An 18,174-nucleotide genomic window follows, 5' to 3' on the forward strand; every position below is an offset into this window, starting at 1 on the left:
GAAAATACATGCACATTAAAGTAAGGAATCAGTTCAGAAAAGAGTACTTGCTTAGAAGATAGTAAATTCTCTTCTTTCTTTAGTTGGTCAGTTTACTTCTTGCCACCAAATGCATGTATTCCCCAGGGCTTTCTCCTTAGTAATTTTCATACACACAAACGGTCACTCTCAGGACTTCAGCTACACTCAAATGATACTCAAAGACACATCTACCCTCCCTCATCTTTCTTTTCTACTTTCACCTTAAACTTAACATGTCCAAATTTTAAACTGGCATCTTGCCATTAGTGATGTCACCATTCACTTGATCAGTGAAGATTTTTACCTTGAAAGTCACCCTTGGTTTACCCCTCACCTTTGTTGTCCCACTCCTTCACTCAGTCCTTGATGTGGTCCTCCCTCTCTTTGTTGATATCACTGCCCTGCATCAGCCTCTGCGTGCCTAAACCAAGCAGTTTTTTTTTTCCTAACTGACCTGCTTGCTTAGCTTGCTAATCCATTTAGCATTCTTTCCCACTCACTTGTCTTAAAACCAGTTTCTTTTTCATTCTTAACAGTGGTTTGGGTTTTTTTTCTTTTCTTTTCTTTTCTTTTCTTTCTTTCTTTCTTTCTTTCTTTCTTTCTTTCTTTCTTTCTTTCTTTCTTTCTTTCTTTCTTTCTTTCTTTCTTTCTTTCGGCATTGTGAAGGTAATACTTGTTCACTGAAGAAAATTGAGAAAATACAAATAGGAATAGGAAGAACATTAAAATCTACCCCCCCCCCCAAATCTTCCATACATTGTTAAAAAGTTTATTTATTTATTTTGAGAGAGAGAAAAAGAGAGAGAGGGGGAGAGACAGAGAGACAGGATCCCAAGCAGGTTCCACACTGTCAGTACAAAGCCCCATATGGGACCTGAATCCACAAACTGAGATCATGACCTGAGCTGAAGTCAGACACTTAACCGACTGAACCACCCAGGTGCCTGTCTCATAATTTTTCTGTTTAGAGATAGCCAGTGTTAATATTCCCCCAGGGTTTATTTTTTGAATAAACCTTTTTTGAATAAACCTTTTTGAATAAACATTTTTTGAATGTCCTTACTCATATATATCTGTAATTACATATATACATATGTATACATTTTATTTATATATGTTTTATATTAGATATTCTACAATGTCATTTTAAGTTTATTTATTTTGAGAGAGAGTAAGCGCACGCAAGCAGGGGAAGAGCAGAAAGAGAGGAGAGAGAGAATCCAAATAGGCTCCGTGCTGTCAACAAAGAAACCGACATGGGGCTTGATCTCACGAACTGTGAGATCACAACCTGAGCCAAAATCAAGAGTTAGATGCTTAACCTACCGAACCACCCAGGCTCCCCTCTACAATGCCATTTTTAATGGCATAGTATTCCCATGGATGTGTGTTGTGTGTATTTCAAACAACAATAATTCTCTACTTCTCTGACACCAGCTGGTGTCCTATAATTCACGTCAAGTCTGACAATAACCCAGAGTTAACACAGATGTCACAGATTAGTGGCTCAGTCCCAAAAGACTGACCAATTCAAGCTATCAGCTACAAACAGGTCCCTGTACACCTGCATTTTTGTCCAGGCAACTACAAATTCAGGTATTGCCATGACTCACCCTCCAAGTTTACTAATTTGCTACAGTGATTCAGGAACTTAAAGAAATGCTTTACTTAAGGATTACAGATTTATTATAAAGGATACAATTCAGGAATAGCCAAATGGAAGAGATGCATAAAGGAAGGTATGGGGACTGAAGGCACAGAGCTTCCATATCCTCCCTGGATATACCACTCTTCCAGCACATCCCCTTGCTCATCAATCCAGAAGCCCCCTTAGCCTCATTGTTTCAGGATTTTTATTGAAGTTTCATTGTAAAGGCATGATTGATTACATCATTAACCATTGGTGATTGAACTACATCTCCAGCTGCTCTCCCCTCCCCAGAGGTAGGGGTGCAGTGGGGTTGATTATAGTTCTAACCCTCTAACCATGTGCTTCGGCCCTTTAGTGACCAGCACCTATCCTGAAGCTATCTAGGGGCCTAACAAGAGTCACTTCATTAGCATAAACTCAGATATAACGACAGACACTCCTATTACTCAAGAAATTCCAAAGACTTAAGGAACTTCATGCTTAGAACCAAGGATGAAGACTGTGTGTGTGTGTGTGTGTGTGTGTGTGTATTAAGTGGGCTCCGCACCTAGCACGGAGCCCAATGTGGGGCTTGAACTCATGACCCTGAGATCAAGACCTGAGCTGATATCAAGAGTCAGGACGCTTAACCAACTGAGCCACCCAGGTGCCCCTATATGTGTGTTTATTATACTACCATGTGCCATAATTGATACTCTCTTATTCTTTTTTTTTCTTAGTTTTTTTTTAATGTTTATTTTTGAGAGACAGAGAGAGAGTGTGAGCAGGGGAGGGGCAGAGAAAGAGGGAGACACAGAATCTGAAGTACACTCCAGGCTCCAAGCTATCAGCACAGAGCCTGACCTGGGGCTCGAATTTACAGGCTATGAGATATGACCTGAGCTGAAGTCGGTGGCTTACCTGACTGAGCCACCCAGACACACTGATAATCTCTTATTCTACTTTGTCTTCCTGGATGATCTCCCAGGAAAATCCACATCTAAACCCAAACTCCGATAATAGAGTTTGGATTTTGATTCTGCTTGCTGCTGAACTTCTCCACTTAGGTGGAAATTAACTCAAGTGCAGCATATACAGTCTCAACTTGTTATCCCTCGCCACCAACTGGTTTGTTCTCCTAATTCTCCATCTTCATTTGTGTCACTACCAACTCAACCCCAAAACATTGGCTATCTGAATTCCGTCTTCCCTTGCCTTCTCATCCAGTCAATGAGCAGGTCTTCCCTATTTTACTTCCTTCTTTTTAAGTTTATTTTTATTTATTTTGAGAGAGAGACAGAGAGAGAGCAAGCAGGGGAGGGGCAGAAAGAGAGGGAGACAGAATATCAAGCTGACCACACAGAGCCCGATTTGGGGCTCAAATATACAAACTGTGAGATCATGACCTGAGCTGCGGTCAAGAGTTGGATGCTTAACTGACTGAGCCACCCAGGTGCCCCTTTACCTCCTTTGTAATTTGTAAATGTGTCCTCTGGCCCCCACTCCTCACCATTGCTAGAGGTTCTTATTTGAACTATTGCAGTGCCTTCATCTATCTGATTGTCTTCACTTTTATCCACTCCAATCTACGGTCCATGCACTGGCTGGGGTGGTTTTTCTAGAAAATCAATCTGACCATATCATTTTCTTGCATAACATTTTCTACTAGATCCTCATCAGCCAGAAGAACATCTAGGTTTCTAGACTAGACATACAGAATCCTCCACAGTTTTGGTTTTGAATTCACTGAGCTGCCTTTGAGAGTTAATGTAGGCACCACCTCATTCAAAACATCCATATTAGGGGCGCCTCGGTGGCTCATTCAGTTAAGCTTCAGACTTTGGGTCAGGTCATGATCTCTCAGTTCATGAGTTTGAGCCCCACGTTGGGCTCTGTGGTGACAGCTCAGAGCCTGGAGCCTGCTTCGAATTCTGTGTGTCTCTCTCTGCCCCTCCTTCCCCACTCATGCTCTGTCTCTCAAAAATAAATAAACATTAAAAATTTTTTTAAAAAGTCAATTTTGATAACATCTGGGCACCTCATACCTCACCTCCTTTGAGTTAGGTTCTCTGCTTTTGGATATGTTGGCTTCTCAATGATTGCTTTCAATGTTTTGTTATGTTTAAGAAATGCTACAAAATGATATTAAAACTTCAGCTGGATTGCATTTCATGGCCTGTGTAAGAAAGAAAGCTGTAGAATGTCAGGATGCAAGTACAAATACAGACCCAGGTAAAATGCTATTTTACTTTAATTTTTAAAATTCATATATTTTTTGCAACATTGCATATGCCTAAATTTTTTTCTTCAAAACAATGATTTAAAGTGAATTTTAAGTGATGTGATAGTAGTTACTCATCCCAGGTTCTTGTCTTCAACCCTGGTGTATACTTTACAAATTTTAAACTTAAAAAAAATATTTTAATGTTTATTCTTGAGAGAGAGAGAGAGAGAGAGAGAGACAGAGCATGAGTAGGGGAGGGGCAGAACGAGAGAGGGGCACAGAATCTGAAGCAGGCTCCAGGCTTTGAGCTGTCAGCACAGAGCCCGATGCAGGGCTCAACTCATGAAACTGTGAGATCATGACCTGAGCTGAAGTCAGATGCTTAACCGACTGAGCTGCCCAGGCGCCCTGACAAATTTTAAACTTTAAAATTTCACTTGAATTTATGGTAACTTAAGTAATACACAATAGAAATTTTTGTTCAAAATACCGTGGACTACATCCTAAATCAGTAGAGACAATGTTTTGAATTTGGGTTCTCTACGCCATTAATTGCCTTCACTGGGATTTCGTGCCTAAGACTGAGAGACCTGGGCTGTGGCTGGTGAAGCTGAGTCAGGAAGAGAACTAGGTTGGATTTGCTGTGGGAAGGGCATACGTAACTATGTCCAAGAACAGAGGAAAGAAAAGTTGAAGGACCTATTATTTGGAATTTTGCCTGACAAACTTCCTCATTAGTGTAAGTGCTCCGGCCTTTGTGCTGTCGCAATTCTTTTCTATGATATGTAGGAAACAGTTGCTCTTAACTGTGTTCAGAACCTTGCAAATGCTTTTTTAAACCTCTAATTTAAGTTATTATAAAATAATATTTATTTATATGGTTTCAAAATAATATATGATCATTATAGAATATTTGGATAATGTAGCAAGTTATGTAGAGGATGAAATTAACTGTAATCATGCCCTTAGAAGTAACATTTCGATGATTTTTCTTTCAGTCTTCTGTTGCACATTTTACATAGTTTGGTACAGTAGATAGTACAGGTGTCCTCCCTCTGTGTCTGAATTCTCATCTTCCAAATATTATTACTATCTTCCCTGAGAATTTAACCCTTTGTGGGTCCCAGTGTTTGTCTTTTACCCAGATACCTTTGGACATTCTCTACTCAGTCTCTTTAATATATTACTCAGTATTTATCTACATTATAGTTCAAACATACATAGTGTATATATATATGTATATAGTATATGCACTGTAGCATATACTTATAGTATTTATTTGTGTTATACTATATATTTACTTACATTATAGCATATACTATATGTTTGCAGTATAGCATCTGTATTCTATCAGATATGGTCAGTATTATTGCATATTGCACACAAACTAATGGATTAAATGAACATTAGTTAAGAAGTGATGTTCAAAATGCCTTATATTTAGTAATCTTTGATGGATAGTTATTTAAATGTTTAAGAAGTGTTTACTAATGTTTGGCAGTATTGGATAGGCTGGAACACCTTTTTCTCCCCCATTTAAAAAGTTTCCTGGTATTTGACTATGCAGCACATTTTTTTAGAATGGATTAGATTTGGATAACAGAAGTTACCTATATTTTGGATCCTTTGCTTTTCACTTTGATGTCTGCTTATGCCAAACATTTACGTCATGAAAAAGTACTTTGTAAACATATTCCTTCTTCCAGCTGTGTCATAAAATATTTAACTAATTCTTTAAAACTTTTTTTAATGTTTATTTATTTTTGAGAGAGACAGAGACAGAGACAGAGATTGTGAGTGGGGGAGGGGCAGAGAGAGAGGGAGAGACAGAATCCGAAGCAGGTTCCAGGCTCTGAGCTGTCAGCATAGAGCCTGACACAGAGCTCCAACTCACAGACTGAGAGATCATGACCTGAGCCAAAGTTGGATGCTTAACCAACTGAGCCACCCAGATGCCCCTAACTAATTCTTTATTGTTGAATGTATTAGGTGGTTTCTTGTATTTTTCTCCTATAAATAATGCCTCAGTGAGTATCTTCTCATATATGAGAGGTTTTTCTTTTCTTTTCTTTTCTTTTTTTTTTTTGTCATCATGTTGATTTAGCTCTTTTATCTTTACTCATCTGACAGGTCATGAAAATGCATCTTACTATTTAGTTTTTCTTTCTATCTGAATGAGGTTGAGCATGTAGAAGATGTTTTTTGATGCAAATGGTGAATACACACTTGGGAAACATTCTTAAAAGTTAAAGCCTTTGCGAAAGCCTTGAAGGTAGTTTGTTGCTATGTAGTCTTCTAAAGCTGGCAACCTGTTTGCTAGAAGTCTCTTATCATGCAGGTATCAGGCCCAGGGTAAATAATAATAAAATCTGAAATTATCGTTAATTTTTAAAAACTAAATTTGTAAGCTGTCTACTACCTTTAATACATGATATCTAAAAATCTGCGTTCATGTATTTAATTTTTGTTTGTTAATTTTTTTCTGTTTTTTTTCTTTTCACTTCAAATCTCCTCATTGACTACAAGATAAAAAAGCTGCTTCTCAAGAAGTTGTTTCTGAATGTTGTAAAAATGAACAAATCATTTCTTCCATATCAGGTGTGATTTTTTCTTTTTTTTTCTGCTAATAGCATTGCTACTTAAAGATTATGTTTTTGTGATGCCAAAACAAGAGTTACCACCATCCATAAAAACAGGAATAAAATCAATCAATTGAATCCATAGAGATAGAATGATAATTTAAGTATTTTCACTTTCCTTTTTTCTAGGTTTTTGGTTGTCATATGGTTTAAATTTAAGCCTTGGTACCAAGTTTCTAGTATTCAATAAAATGAGAAGTTATATTTTACATAGGAATTTTGAAAGTAATGTTCTGTTAAAAATAAGATGCTAGGGGGCACCTGGGTGGCTCAGTTGGTTTAGTGTCTGACTCTTGGTTTCGGCTCAGGTCATGATTTCATGATCCTGAGAATGAGTCCCAGGTTGGGCTCTGTGCTAGGTGGGGAGTCTGCTTAAGATTTTCTCACTCCCTCTCCCTTTGCCCCACCCCTACTTGTGCTGCAGGGTCCCTAGCAAGTAAAATTAGAGTCCTACGACAGAAGGCACAGAGTTAGACCATTTGCTAACCTACTGTGACAGGCTTCTTTATTGTACTTTTGAAAAGAAGCTAGTGACTTTTGTAAAATTTCAATGTTAAACATTTTAAGGGGTAAAATTTAGCCAGGGCCTCTGTGAATATACTAGAAACTACTGAATTGTGAATTGTGCCCTTTTAAAGGATGTGAATTATATCCCAATAAAGCTGTTAAAACAAACAAATAATAAAAAAACAGTGTTGAGAATAAAAAAACAAATTAGTTATGGGTTAATTTCCTAAACTGATTTTCTTGAAGTCTCCAAAAAAACCCATGACTTAATATATCTGAAATGGAAATAGGAAATTACAGCATTTTCTTGACATTACTTAGACACTTTATTATTCTTGTGAATCATTCATATGAAAAAAGCACTAATCAATCTGCATTTAATTATTAATTACTCCAGAGTAAATTGCCCTTAGGATAAATTTATTTATACCTGTGAAGCTTCTACTTTGATTTTTTTTTTAAGACTTTATTTTTAAGTAATCTCTATATCCAACCTGGGGCCAAACTCACAACCCTGAGATCAGGAGCCACATACTCCACTGACTGAGCCAGCAAGGTGCCCCCTACTTAGATCTTTAACAAAAATATTTTACGTTGTTTGTTGCTTACTTGTTACAATGCTAATGACTTGGAGTTATTTGTAGATTTTTTAAATATTCCTGATGATTCTTTTCTTAATTTTCAGAACATGAGCCTTTGAATGTTCCTGAAGTGTTGGCACCAGATGTAAATTTAAATCTCAAACTTTCCACTGAAATATCAGAGAAACCTTTGTCACCTTCACCATCTGATCCGGTACTAAATTTGGTATTGTGCTTTGTTCAGAGGTTATAATAATACCTTTGTGCTAAAATTTATTATGGTCATCTCTATTATTCATTTGTATAGATGAAATGAGGCTCAAATCTCATCTGCTACTTTGTTGAAAAGATCAAAAAATTAAGATTTAGAAATTATGCCCCAAAGTATTGTAAGCTAAGACCATAACACATACTTCCTGCAGCTTTCCCTAAGTTAAATTCATATAAGCTCCTCTTGTTTAGGATTAAACTTTTTTTTTTTTTTTATAGGGGAGGAGGGTTCAGAGTGGCTCTATCGAGTAAAAAGAATGTAACTCTCTTTGATTTTATGTGTTTTGGTTCAGGTTGGACACACTTACATAAATGTTGTTGACATTAAAGCTGATGATCTACAGGAATTTCCTGTCAGAGAAGAGCCTTCAGATGATAATATTATCAGACAGCAAAGTGATCATCTGGAAGTCCCATCTTCTGCAGAGTTACATTATATGGCAGCTTCAGTTACAAATGCTGTCCCCCTGCACAGTTTTAAGAGTGAAGGTAATAATTTTTTCTTGCTTTTTAAGTAGGTTAAAAACATTTTGGAAAATTCTTCAGTATAGCCTCATTCCCCCTTCTTAGGTCTCTTAGCACTCCTCTTGCAAACCTACTATACTTCTGGATGTTTATACTCACATCTAGAAATGTTCTACTCGTCTCTTAAATACCTTATTTAGAAGGTTAGAATCAATCTTTGTATGCTTTTCATATTCTTGATAGAGTCTGCCACTTCCACCACAGATGTATTTTTTAAACCTGCAAAAGTGTCTCCATCCTGTCTAGATGGAAGAAGCTGGAGGGCAGCAATTTCAGAAGAGGAGGAGCCTGCTGTCGCCTCACCTATACCGTCAGAAATACAGCAGGACACAGGTGAATGCTCTAGCTGTAGAACTTGATTCTCCCCCTTCTCTAAATTACTGTTGTATAGAGATAAGCTCTAAAACTTGGTAATTGCAAAAGAAGCCAGGAAAAGGCTTTTCCCTTGGTAAGGAGAGTGGGGGCAGATAGGTAAATGAGGTAGAGTCATGGTTCCAAGGCTGGGACTCATGGGTGTTTTGCAAGGAGACTACAGCTCTGTTTCCACATATGTCTTTTCTTTTTTTTTTTTTTTTAATTTTTTTTAATGTTTTTATTTATTTTTGAGACAGAATCAGAGCATGAGCAGGGGAGGGGCAGAGAGAGAGGGAGACACAGAATCCGAAGCAGGCTCCAGGCTCTGTGCTGTCAGCACAGAGCCGGACGCGGGGCTCGAACTCACGGACTGTGAGATCATGACCTGAGCTGAAGCCGGATGCGTAACCGACTGAGCCACCCAGGCGCCCCCACATATGTCTTTTCTTAAGTAAGGAGGCTAAAATAAATATCCTGTGGGATGTCATGAGTGCTTTGGTGTTAAAAAGGAATTCTCATGTTTAAATTTTTTTTTTCAACGTTTATTTATTTTTGGGACAGAGAGAGAGAGCATGAACGGGGGAGAGGCAGAGAGAGAGGGAGACACAGAATCGGAAACAGGCTCCAGGCTCTGAGCCATCAGCCCAGAGCCCGACGCGGGGCTCGAACTCACGGACCGTGAGATCGTGACCTGGCTGAAGTCGGACACCTAACCGACTGCGCCACCCAGGTGCCCCGAAATTCTCATGTTTAAAAAGGTAGGAGAGGCGGCTCACTTAAGCCTCTGACACTTGATTTTAGCTCAGGTCATGATCTCATGGTTCGTGAGATCAAGCCCCGAATTGGGGCTGACAGTGCAGAGCCTGCTTGGGATTCTCTCTCTCTCCCTCTCTCTCTACCCCTTCCCTGAACACGTGCACGTGCTCTTCTTTCTTTCTCCCCCCCACCCCTTCGTCAAAAATAAACTTTAAAAAGGTGGGAGATTCTAGAATAGCACAAAGAAAATACACAAGTATGTAGCCAACCATAAAATATTACTAATAAAACATTCAGTTTATAGTTATAAACCAAGTTGTATTATTGCTAAATATTTGTAAGATTTATAAGAATATTTCTCCAAAACCTAAAGTTATTACATCCAGTAGATGATTAGAATAATCTTAATATGCAATCAGACTTCCTGCAATAGAAGCTCAGTCTCTCTTCTGGGTTCCACAGCTGTTGGGAGGAGTGGACCCAGCCTTATGGTTGTCAGATGCTGGGGGGGCAGAGTCCAGCCCTGCCTGCTAATTGTGTATCAACAATGTGCACTCAGGAGATTTGAGGAAGGATGGGTGGCAGGGAAACCTCACCTTAGGATGTGTTGGGGCATGTGTGTTACAGCTGTGTGTACCAGTAAGTGCTAGCATTTCAGATTTTGAAGCCTTTGCCCTTTCTCTCTCCTGTCTTGGGGCTGTTTGGTGCATGGGTACTGGAGGGAGAATGTATGAAGCTAACCATCTTTCAGGCTGGGGAAGTGTGTGGGGAAGTGAAAAGAGCTTGACTTTTATTTTTTTAATTAAAAAAAAAGTATTTTTGAGAGAGAGAGAGCGAGAAACAGCACAAATGGGGAAGGGGCAGAGAGAGAGAAAGAGGGAAACACAGAATCTGAAACAGGCTCAGAGCTCGAATCCATGAAGTGTGACCTCATGACCTGAGCTAAAGTCAGACGCTTAACTGACTGAGCCACCCAGGCACCCCAGAGGTTAACTTTTAGATTCAAATAGAACAGACCTGGTTTTTAGTCCCAGCTCTGTCACTTCAGAGTTTGGATACTTTTTGCAAGTAAATTAACTTTATCTGATCCTTACTTGTATCTCTGTGAGATACAACCTCATAGGGTTGTCATGTGGGTTACATCCAGCCAAATACCTGTGGGCTACTTAATTAGTTTCCCTTCATTTTCACACCCATCAACTGGAACCACACCCATCTCCCTGTGATCCCTGACTGTGCTCAGCCAGCATTTCAAATTACTTACAAGCTACAGGTTAATTTCCTTCATCAGTGAGATCAAGTCTGTTCCACCTTGTGGAAGATCATTCTCTGGATCTGGTTATAAAAATATGTCAGCGGACCCTTCTCCCCTTATTAAATCAAGCAACTTTAAAATGCCAATGAAAAGGAAGAGTTTTGTATTTTGAAAATAAATTCCATCATGGTATTTATATAACATACCTTAAAGATTCAGAATATAGGGGCGCCTGGGTGGCTCAGTCGGTTAAGCATCTGACTTCGGCTCAGGTCATGATCTCACTGTTCATGAGTTCGAGCCCACGTCGGGCTCTGTGCTGACAGCTCAGAGCCTGGAACCAGCTTCAGATTCTGTGTCTTCCTCTCTCCACCCGCCCCCCCCCCCCCCCACCATCCCCTGGTCACACTTTGTCTGTCTTTCTCTCTCACAAGTAAATAAACATTAAAAAAAATTTTTTTTAAAGATTCAGAATATAGTTATACAATAGAGTTGAGTGGGATTTGTATTATAGCAAAAGGCTGGCAGAAGGAAGGACAGGGTCCCTAAGTATTTAAAACAAGCAAAACAAATAATAATTTCTACTTTTAGTGATACTTGCTCACCATTTTGAATGACAGCAGCTTCCTATTTTAACGTTTATTTATTTTTGGGACAGAGAGAGACAGAGCATGAACGGGGGAGGGGCAGAGAGAGAGGGAGACACAGAATCGGAAACAGGCTCCAGGCTCTGAGCCATCAGCCCAGAGCCCAACGCGGGGCTCGAACTCACGGACCGCGAGATCGTGACCTGGCTGAAGTCGGACGCTTAACCGACTGCGCCACCCAGGCGCCCCAACAGCTTCCTATTTTAGAAACCATCTCCAAAAGGAATGCTTTCAGCTATTAATAGCAAGCAGAGCTTTGCTGGATGGACAGAGGGAGAACATTTCAGTGTCAGTGGAACTCAGTATTTAACCCTCCTAGATTTTTGCTATTAGTCAGTGGAAGTGGAGCAGATTCTCCAGAGAAAGGGAAGCTATGTTTCATTATGTATGTAAGCCATTCTGGATTTTGAGCATGTCTGGTTCTTTTGCTACATTTTCTACGTGAAGTTTGTATATGAAATTCTTTCCTGAGAGTGACTAAGGGAGACACTTCAGGCTGCTGAGAAACAAGAAGGATAGATGGTAAAGTACTGTGAGTCAAGCTAAAAATGGTAAGGCCAGGGGTGCCTGACTAGATCAGTCAGAAGAGCATGCAACTCTTGAATCTCAGGTTCATGAGTTTGAGCCTCGAGTTAGGTGTAGAGATTCCTTATAAAAAAAAAAAAAAAGTAAGGCCAAAACAGGTAGGGGAAGATAATACAACCACCATTGCCAGCATTGGAATTTACCATTATCTTCTCATTGGAAGCTTCACGCTAGACTGGGGCTGGGAGATAATAAGCACTATATATTTATATATTTAGTGATTCCATGTATTTAGTGATTCACATTTTTCAGAGTGTTTTGTTGCATAATTTGATCCTCACAAACCTCTTTGAGTTAGGTAGGACAGGCATCATAATCCTCATTTGAGTGACTATTCAATAAACACTAAGACAGGGGCCAGATATCAGGGCTGAAGAAGAGAGTACTACCAGGTTCCCTGCCTGTGGGCTCACCTATAGGAGGAAAGGAAGGCAGAGAAGGAGATGATTATGACACAGCATGGTAAGTGCTGTCAAGGTGGTATGGATGAGATTCTTGGGGGATACAGCATGTAATCCATCTCCAGAGAGGACTGGACTATTGAGAGGAGAGATGCCTAAATGGAATCTTAAAGGAAAGTAGGACTTGGTGAGACAAAAGGCATACAGACTGAGAGAATAGGTTGTGCAATGACTTGGAAGTTTGATGAAGCCTGCAGAGATTGAGAAAATTGAAGTTCATTTGGTTTAGAGGCAGTAGAGCAGTTTGCTTGTTTAAGAAACAGCAAGAGATGAGCTGGAGAGGGGGGCAGAGGAAAGACTGAATGTCATTGTCCTCATAGGCATTTGGACTTTTAAGATGAAGGCATTAGAGAAACACTGAAGACTTTGAGGTGAGAAAGGAACAATATCAGATTTGTCTTTTAAAAGATCTTGAGGGGGGGAGGGTACCTGGGTGGCTCAGTCAGTTGAGCATTTGACTCCTGATCTTGGTTTGGGTCATAATCTCATGGTTCGTGAGGTCAAGCCCCGGGTCAGATTCTGCTCTGACAGACTGGATCCTGCTTAGGATTCTCTCTCTTACTCTCTCTGTGCTTCCCTGCTTGTGCACACATTGTACTCTCTCTTTCTCTGAAAATGAATAAATAAACTAAAAAAAAAAAAGAGAGAGATTCTCTCTCTCTCTCTCAAATAAAAAATTAAAAAAAAAAATCTGTGTGGAAGATGGACTACATGAGGGCAAAATAGAGATACTAATTGGCGTCTATCTATTGTGAAAGCTTCACCTAAGCAGTGGTAGTAGGAATGGGGATTTGGGTTGGTAATCCTCAATATTCAGTGTTACTTTGGATCTGAAGGAAAGAGAAGAAGCTTGAATGACTCTCCGGCCTGTGGCTTAGGCACCTGGGTGAATGACAGTGCTGTTCACCAACCTGGGGAATCAGGAAGAGGGAGCAGGTTGGAGGGGCAGAGTTTCGATTGCTGTGCTTTGGGACAACCTAAAGGAGATATCCAGGACACAGGGCTGGAGCTCACAAAGGTGCCATGTGAATTTGAGAGTCACCTGTGCATCAGTGACATCACCCAGGGAGAGTGGGCAGGGTGAGAAGAAAAGTGAGCAGAGATTGGCACCCTGGAAATACTGATGGGTCAGAGGGGCAGGTGCAGAAGAGAAGAACAAGAAGACAACTAAGATGGAAGACCAGTAAGGGGAGGAAGAGACCCAGAAGCCAGAAAAAGGATGCATTTAAAAAAGTGTTTCAAATTTGGGACAAGAATCAATTGACTTGAAGAGTAAGGGAGAGTCATTGGCTTTGATATTGGTCTTGGGAGGTTTGGTGTTAGCCTGAGATCCCATGTAGAGTTGGTAATGGCCCACAGCAGGCCTGGCTTTTACTGTGTGACATTGTTGGTTTTCAAGTAGAGTTTTTAAAAAGTCAAGAATATTAAATAAAGTTGCTTTTTGATGAAGCAGAGGGTAAAAGTAACATTCAAACTGCCTTGTATACGGAGTCCTATGGTAATAGTAATACTGTTACATATTCTTATTTCACAACAGACAACTCTCAGAAGTCAGGAAGCTGAAGTGTTAGAAAATTTCTGAAGGAATGTTTTGTTGACTTAAACTGAGGTCTTCAAAAAAATTAGATCATCAGCATCTACTTCTCCCTTAATTGTAATCAATTCTGATATTACCCTCATTAATATTTAGATATGCTGAAGCCAGATTGCCGATTCAAAGAGCAGAGCTCAAAGTCATCTGCCGCAGAGGAGTATCTGCTATGGGAGCTACTGCGGGATGTCTCTGCGGCTCGTCCCGCACAGAGCTCTGCAGCTCGCCGGCTAGAGCATCTTACCTCTAAGCTTCAGAAAATTGATGAACAACTGTTAGCAATAGAGAACATTGCTGAAAACATAGAACGGGACTGCCCCAGACAAAAAGTGCTAGATCGACATTGTGATAAGGTAGACTGTCTTTTATTTTAGCTATTTGTTTGTTACTGAGTTATTAGATTTTGGTGTGATGTAAGTTTGGACATTTGATTTTTCAAAATAATGGGAAATTAATTAATTAATTAATTAATTTATTTATTTATTTTTTGAAATTAGGGTTTCTCAACCTCAGCATGACTGACATTTGGGCCAGATAACTCTTTGTTGTAGGAGGCCGTCCTGTGCATTGCAGGATGTTTAGTAGCATAATAATAATAACAATGTCTTCAGATGTTGCCAAATGTTCTTTGGGTGGCAAAATCACCCCCAGTTGAGAACCACTGCCTTAAACTTTTAAGAAGTGAACCAGTGCTTCCTACCATGAAAAGAAATAGTTGAATTAGAAAACAAGAATGTGGTTTTAAATGAACCCTGCCCTTAATTATCATTTTCTTCAGCAAGATTTTTTTTTAACTTTACAAATATTGTCTTTATATTTGGAATTCTCGGTTTCTTTTAAATGTTTTATACAATGGGAATAGTAGTCCTTAGATGGTTTCTGTATCTTTAAAAAATACTCATGAGAAAGAGATTATTTATGTTTATTATCATGGTAGTTAGACAAATAGAAAGGAAGTCTTAAACATGAATTAATTATTTTGCACAAACTTTTTTTTTAGGAAGTAAAATTCACATAAAATAAAGATTAAGGAACTAACAGTAAAAATATTTTGAGTGTGTAAAAGCCTTGTATTGGGAAATGCAAATTGGTCTGCAGGATAAGAATTCCATCACTGACTTACCTAACAAATATTCCAGGTTGCTAGCAGGTTGAGATTTTAAAAGATGTATTTATTAGGTTTATAGTATTTCTTTAATTCAAACATTTAACACATATTAAGATTAAACATATGTGAAATTACACTGAAAAAATATGAGGTAGGGCTACTATTAAGTAACATTACTATGATGTTTATTTGGTTGTTTTCCTTTTTGTTTTTTTAACCCAGACTTAAATATATCACTTCAAAATGAGTGTTAAGTTTCAGAGTCATCTTTGGAACTCCTTATTTCAAGGAATCACTTTCAAAGTTGCTTTATGTCTTAGTATATTAAGCATATCTAAAGCCAAATATGTTACTTAGCCTTGAATCTAGTCTTAATCCTGGCTTGCTCCAGAGTCCAAGAGTTTGTTCCTTCAGTAAACATTGAGCTTCTGCTATATGCTGGGCCATGTGCTAAGTTGTGGGAATGGAAAGATAAACAAGGCATACGTAGTCACTACTCTCAAGCAGCTTAGAATCTAACAAAGGAAGACAGATGTATACTCCAGTATATGCGTATGAACAGGGTGCAGCGAGAACAGTATGGGACACACGACCTGTTGTGACTAGAGAAGTGAGTGAGTGAAGGGGTGGCATCAGAGAAGGCTCTGTAGAGCTTACTCTTGAGCTGATAATGAATTGATATTCATCAGTGAGATAAGGAAAGGCTGATGGGACATTGTGAGGTAGAGGTTGATGGTACTGGGCTTTAAGACATCTGGCAGTAGAGGTAGGTAGGGGCAGCTAAGGCATGATGGAAAGTATTGTTTTCCATGTCAAGTGATTAGGATTTTATCCCATAAATAGGCAATAGGAAACCATTGAAGAATTTTAAGCAGTGAAATGATATGATCAGATACTCTGGCAGCAGTGTGGAGGGGAGATTGGAGAGGATAAGACTGAGAACAGGGAGATCAGTTGGGTCACAGTGGTTCTAAACTGACTCATTAGAGTCATCTTGGGGAACTTGTTAGAATTGCAAACTTATGGCCTCATACCCCTGAGATTCTGATTTTAAGTAATCCTAGGGTGGGACCCAGGAATTTGTGTTATTAGTAAGCTTCAAAAATGATTCTTATGTAGCTAGCTCTGTAATTTTTGTAGTTAGCTCTATACTGGGTTTACTGATTGATGCTTGAGATCCACTGAATACCAAGCCAAGAAGTAACAATAACCTGAACTTTAGCATTGAGGATGAAGGGAAGGATGTTGCAGGACTCAGAGGGTGATCAGTTGTGGGAAGGTGAAGAATAGAAAGATCACAATGGTGTCCAGATTTTGAGCCTGGAGTCATTTTCCAAACTAGGGAAGAAGTAGTATGTGTGTTTTGGGAGGAGGGAGGCACAGTGATTTCAGTCAGAAACATGTTAAATTTGAGGTGCTGTGAGATTAGTAGGCAGTTGGGTATATGCTTCTGGAGCTTAGGAGCTAGATTTGGGTTGATGGTACAGATTTTAGAGTCCTTAGGAGGAAGTTCAAATCATAATAGGGCATTCACCCAGAGAGAGTACACTGAATGAGGAGTAGAAGAGGATAAAGGGCAGAATTTTGTGGGTGCACAAACTTTTAAAGATGAAGATTCAACCACAAAGCTTGAGAAGGAGCATTCTGAGGTAGTAAGAGACTCAGGAGAAAGCAAGCCAAAGGAAGAGTTTCGAGAAGGAATTTCCACATATCTGGATCCATTACATAAAAGGACAGATGTGTAAGTCGTGATCTTTTCCAAAATATACATGGCAGGCCTACTGAATCTGGGGTGGTAGGGTATGGACAGAGGAAGGGGCAGTGGCTTGGCAAGGGGAAGGGTGCAGGTCACACACATGTATTTTGAAAAAGTTCCTAAAAATTCTGTAACCGCTCCCCTCTCAGCCCAAGCCTTTTTTAACATTGGAGGACAGGGATTGTGCCTTTTGCTTGGCACATGACAGGCATTTGATGAATGTTTATTTAATGGCTATCTTTGCTCTCTCAGTTTTAGATTCTGACAGTAATAAAATCACATTTATATAATAAAGACTTATCACCAGAACAGTTAATAATAATTGTAGCACATGCTTGGAAGACAATTTCAAAGGAAGAGAGGTTGCTCAAACTCCAAAAGTATTTAGTCTGCTAAGGTGACTACTTTGAAGGAGCTAGCACTAATTTAAATGAAACGTTGGGCATATTGTTTTAAAATATTCTCATCCTGTTGTAATGTACACATAAATACAGAGGTTTTGACTTGTGTATTTTAATTAATAGAACAGACTGTAAGCCTGGAAGAGGCAGAGGGATACTTTTGCACAAGTGCTGACTAGGGGCTTTGAAGACCTAGGTTGAGATCCATTGTTGAGATCCACTAAGAAAGTCACTCAATTTCTTTGGGCCCTCTTCTCTCATCTGTAAAATGAAGGTTTTGTCTAAGTGGTAATTAACATTCCTCCCCAGTCTAAAATTATGTGATGCTGTTTTCCTTAGGAAAGGTTAAATCATTTAGACTACAAATAGATAAAAATTTCCTTCTCTTTATGTGTCCCACCATTTAGCTCTTACTGGATGTAATCCCATTTCTTTCACTTGTTCCCTTAATATTTAAAATGTACATAAAATTATTTAACAATGTTGTGAAATTATCGAACTAAAATTTTCAAGTTATTTTTTTGTATGTGTTTTTCTACAGGGTGCATCCTTAGACCATATTGAATTGTCCTCTGGTCTTGAATCTGAAAAAACATCTGCTTCAAAAGCCACTGGTATTTCGGAAGGTTTGTGTGTGTGGTGGGGGGAGAGGGGGCCTGACCTTGCTCTGAAAGGGGAAGCATTGCCCTTGGGAGTGCCAGAATTGGGGACAGTTTTCATTTGTGAGCTGAAGCCATCAGTCCCCTAATTGTTAGATTAGGTATTTTTGTGATCATGTGATTGGCTCCCACCCATGCCATTTTTTCCTGAGAAGCCAGTGCTGTAAACTCCTAGAGTGGGGTAGCACCAGCCACACACTCACT

At 39.3% G+C, this 18,174-nt stretch overlaps 1 protein-coding gene across 7 annotated transcripts in view; it reads left to right on the top strand.

The window, feature by feature from the left end:
- Positions 1–18,174, top strand: part of CPLANE1 (ciliogenesis and planar polarity effector 1) — a 153,721-nt gene that overhangs the window by 98,513 nt on the left and 37,034 nt on the right. For 4 of the 7 annotated variants that reach the window (XM_043599745.1, XM_043599769.1, XM_043599761.1 and 1 more), the window contains 7 exons: positions 3,779–3,883; positions 6,402–6,473; positions 7,707–7,816; positions 8,166–8,361; positions 8,581–8,730; positions 14,146–14,399; positions 17,853–17,937. In XM_043599745.1, coding sequence (XP_043455680.1) covers positions 3,779–3,883; positions 6,402–6,473; positions 7,707–7,816; positions 8,166–8,361; positions 8,581–8,730; positions 14,146–14,399; positions 17,853–17,937 — 972 coding nt within the window. The remainder of the gene's footprint in view (positions 1–3,778; positions 3,884–6,401; positions 6,474–7,706; positions 7,817–8,165; positions 8,362–8,580; positions 8,731–14,145; positions 14,400–17,852; positions 17,938–18,174) is intronic. The other 3 variants (XM_043599755.1, XM_043599778.1, XM_043599751.1) reach the window with 2 other exon arrangements.

The sequence above is a fragment of the Prionailurus bengalensis genome, chromosome A1 (assembly GCF_016509475.1).
Source record: "Prionailurus bengalensis isolate Pbe53 chromosome A1, Fcat_Pben_1.1_paternal_pri, whole genome shotgun sequence".
NCBI classification, from domain to species: Eukaryota; Metazoa; Chordata; class Mammalia; order Carnivora; family Felidae; genus Prionailurus; species Prionailurus bengalensis.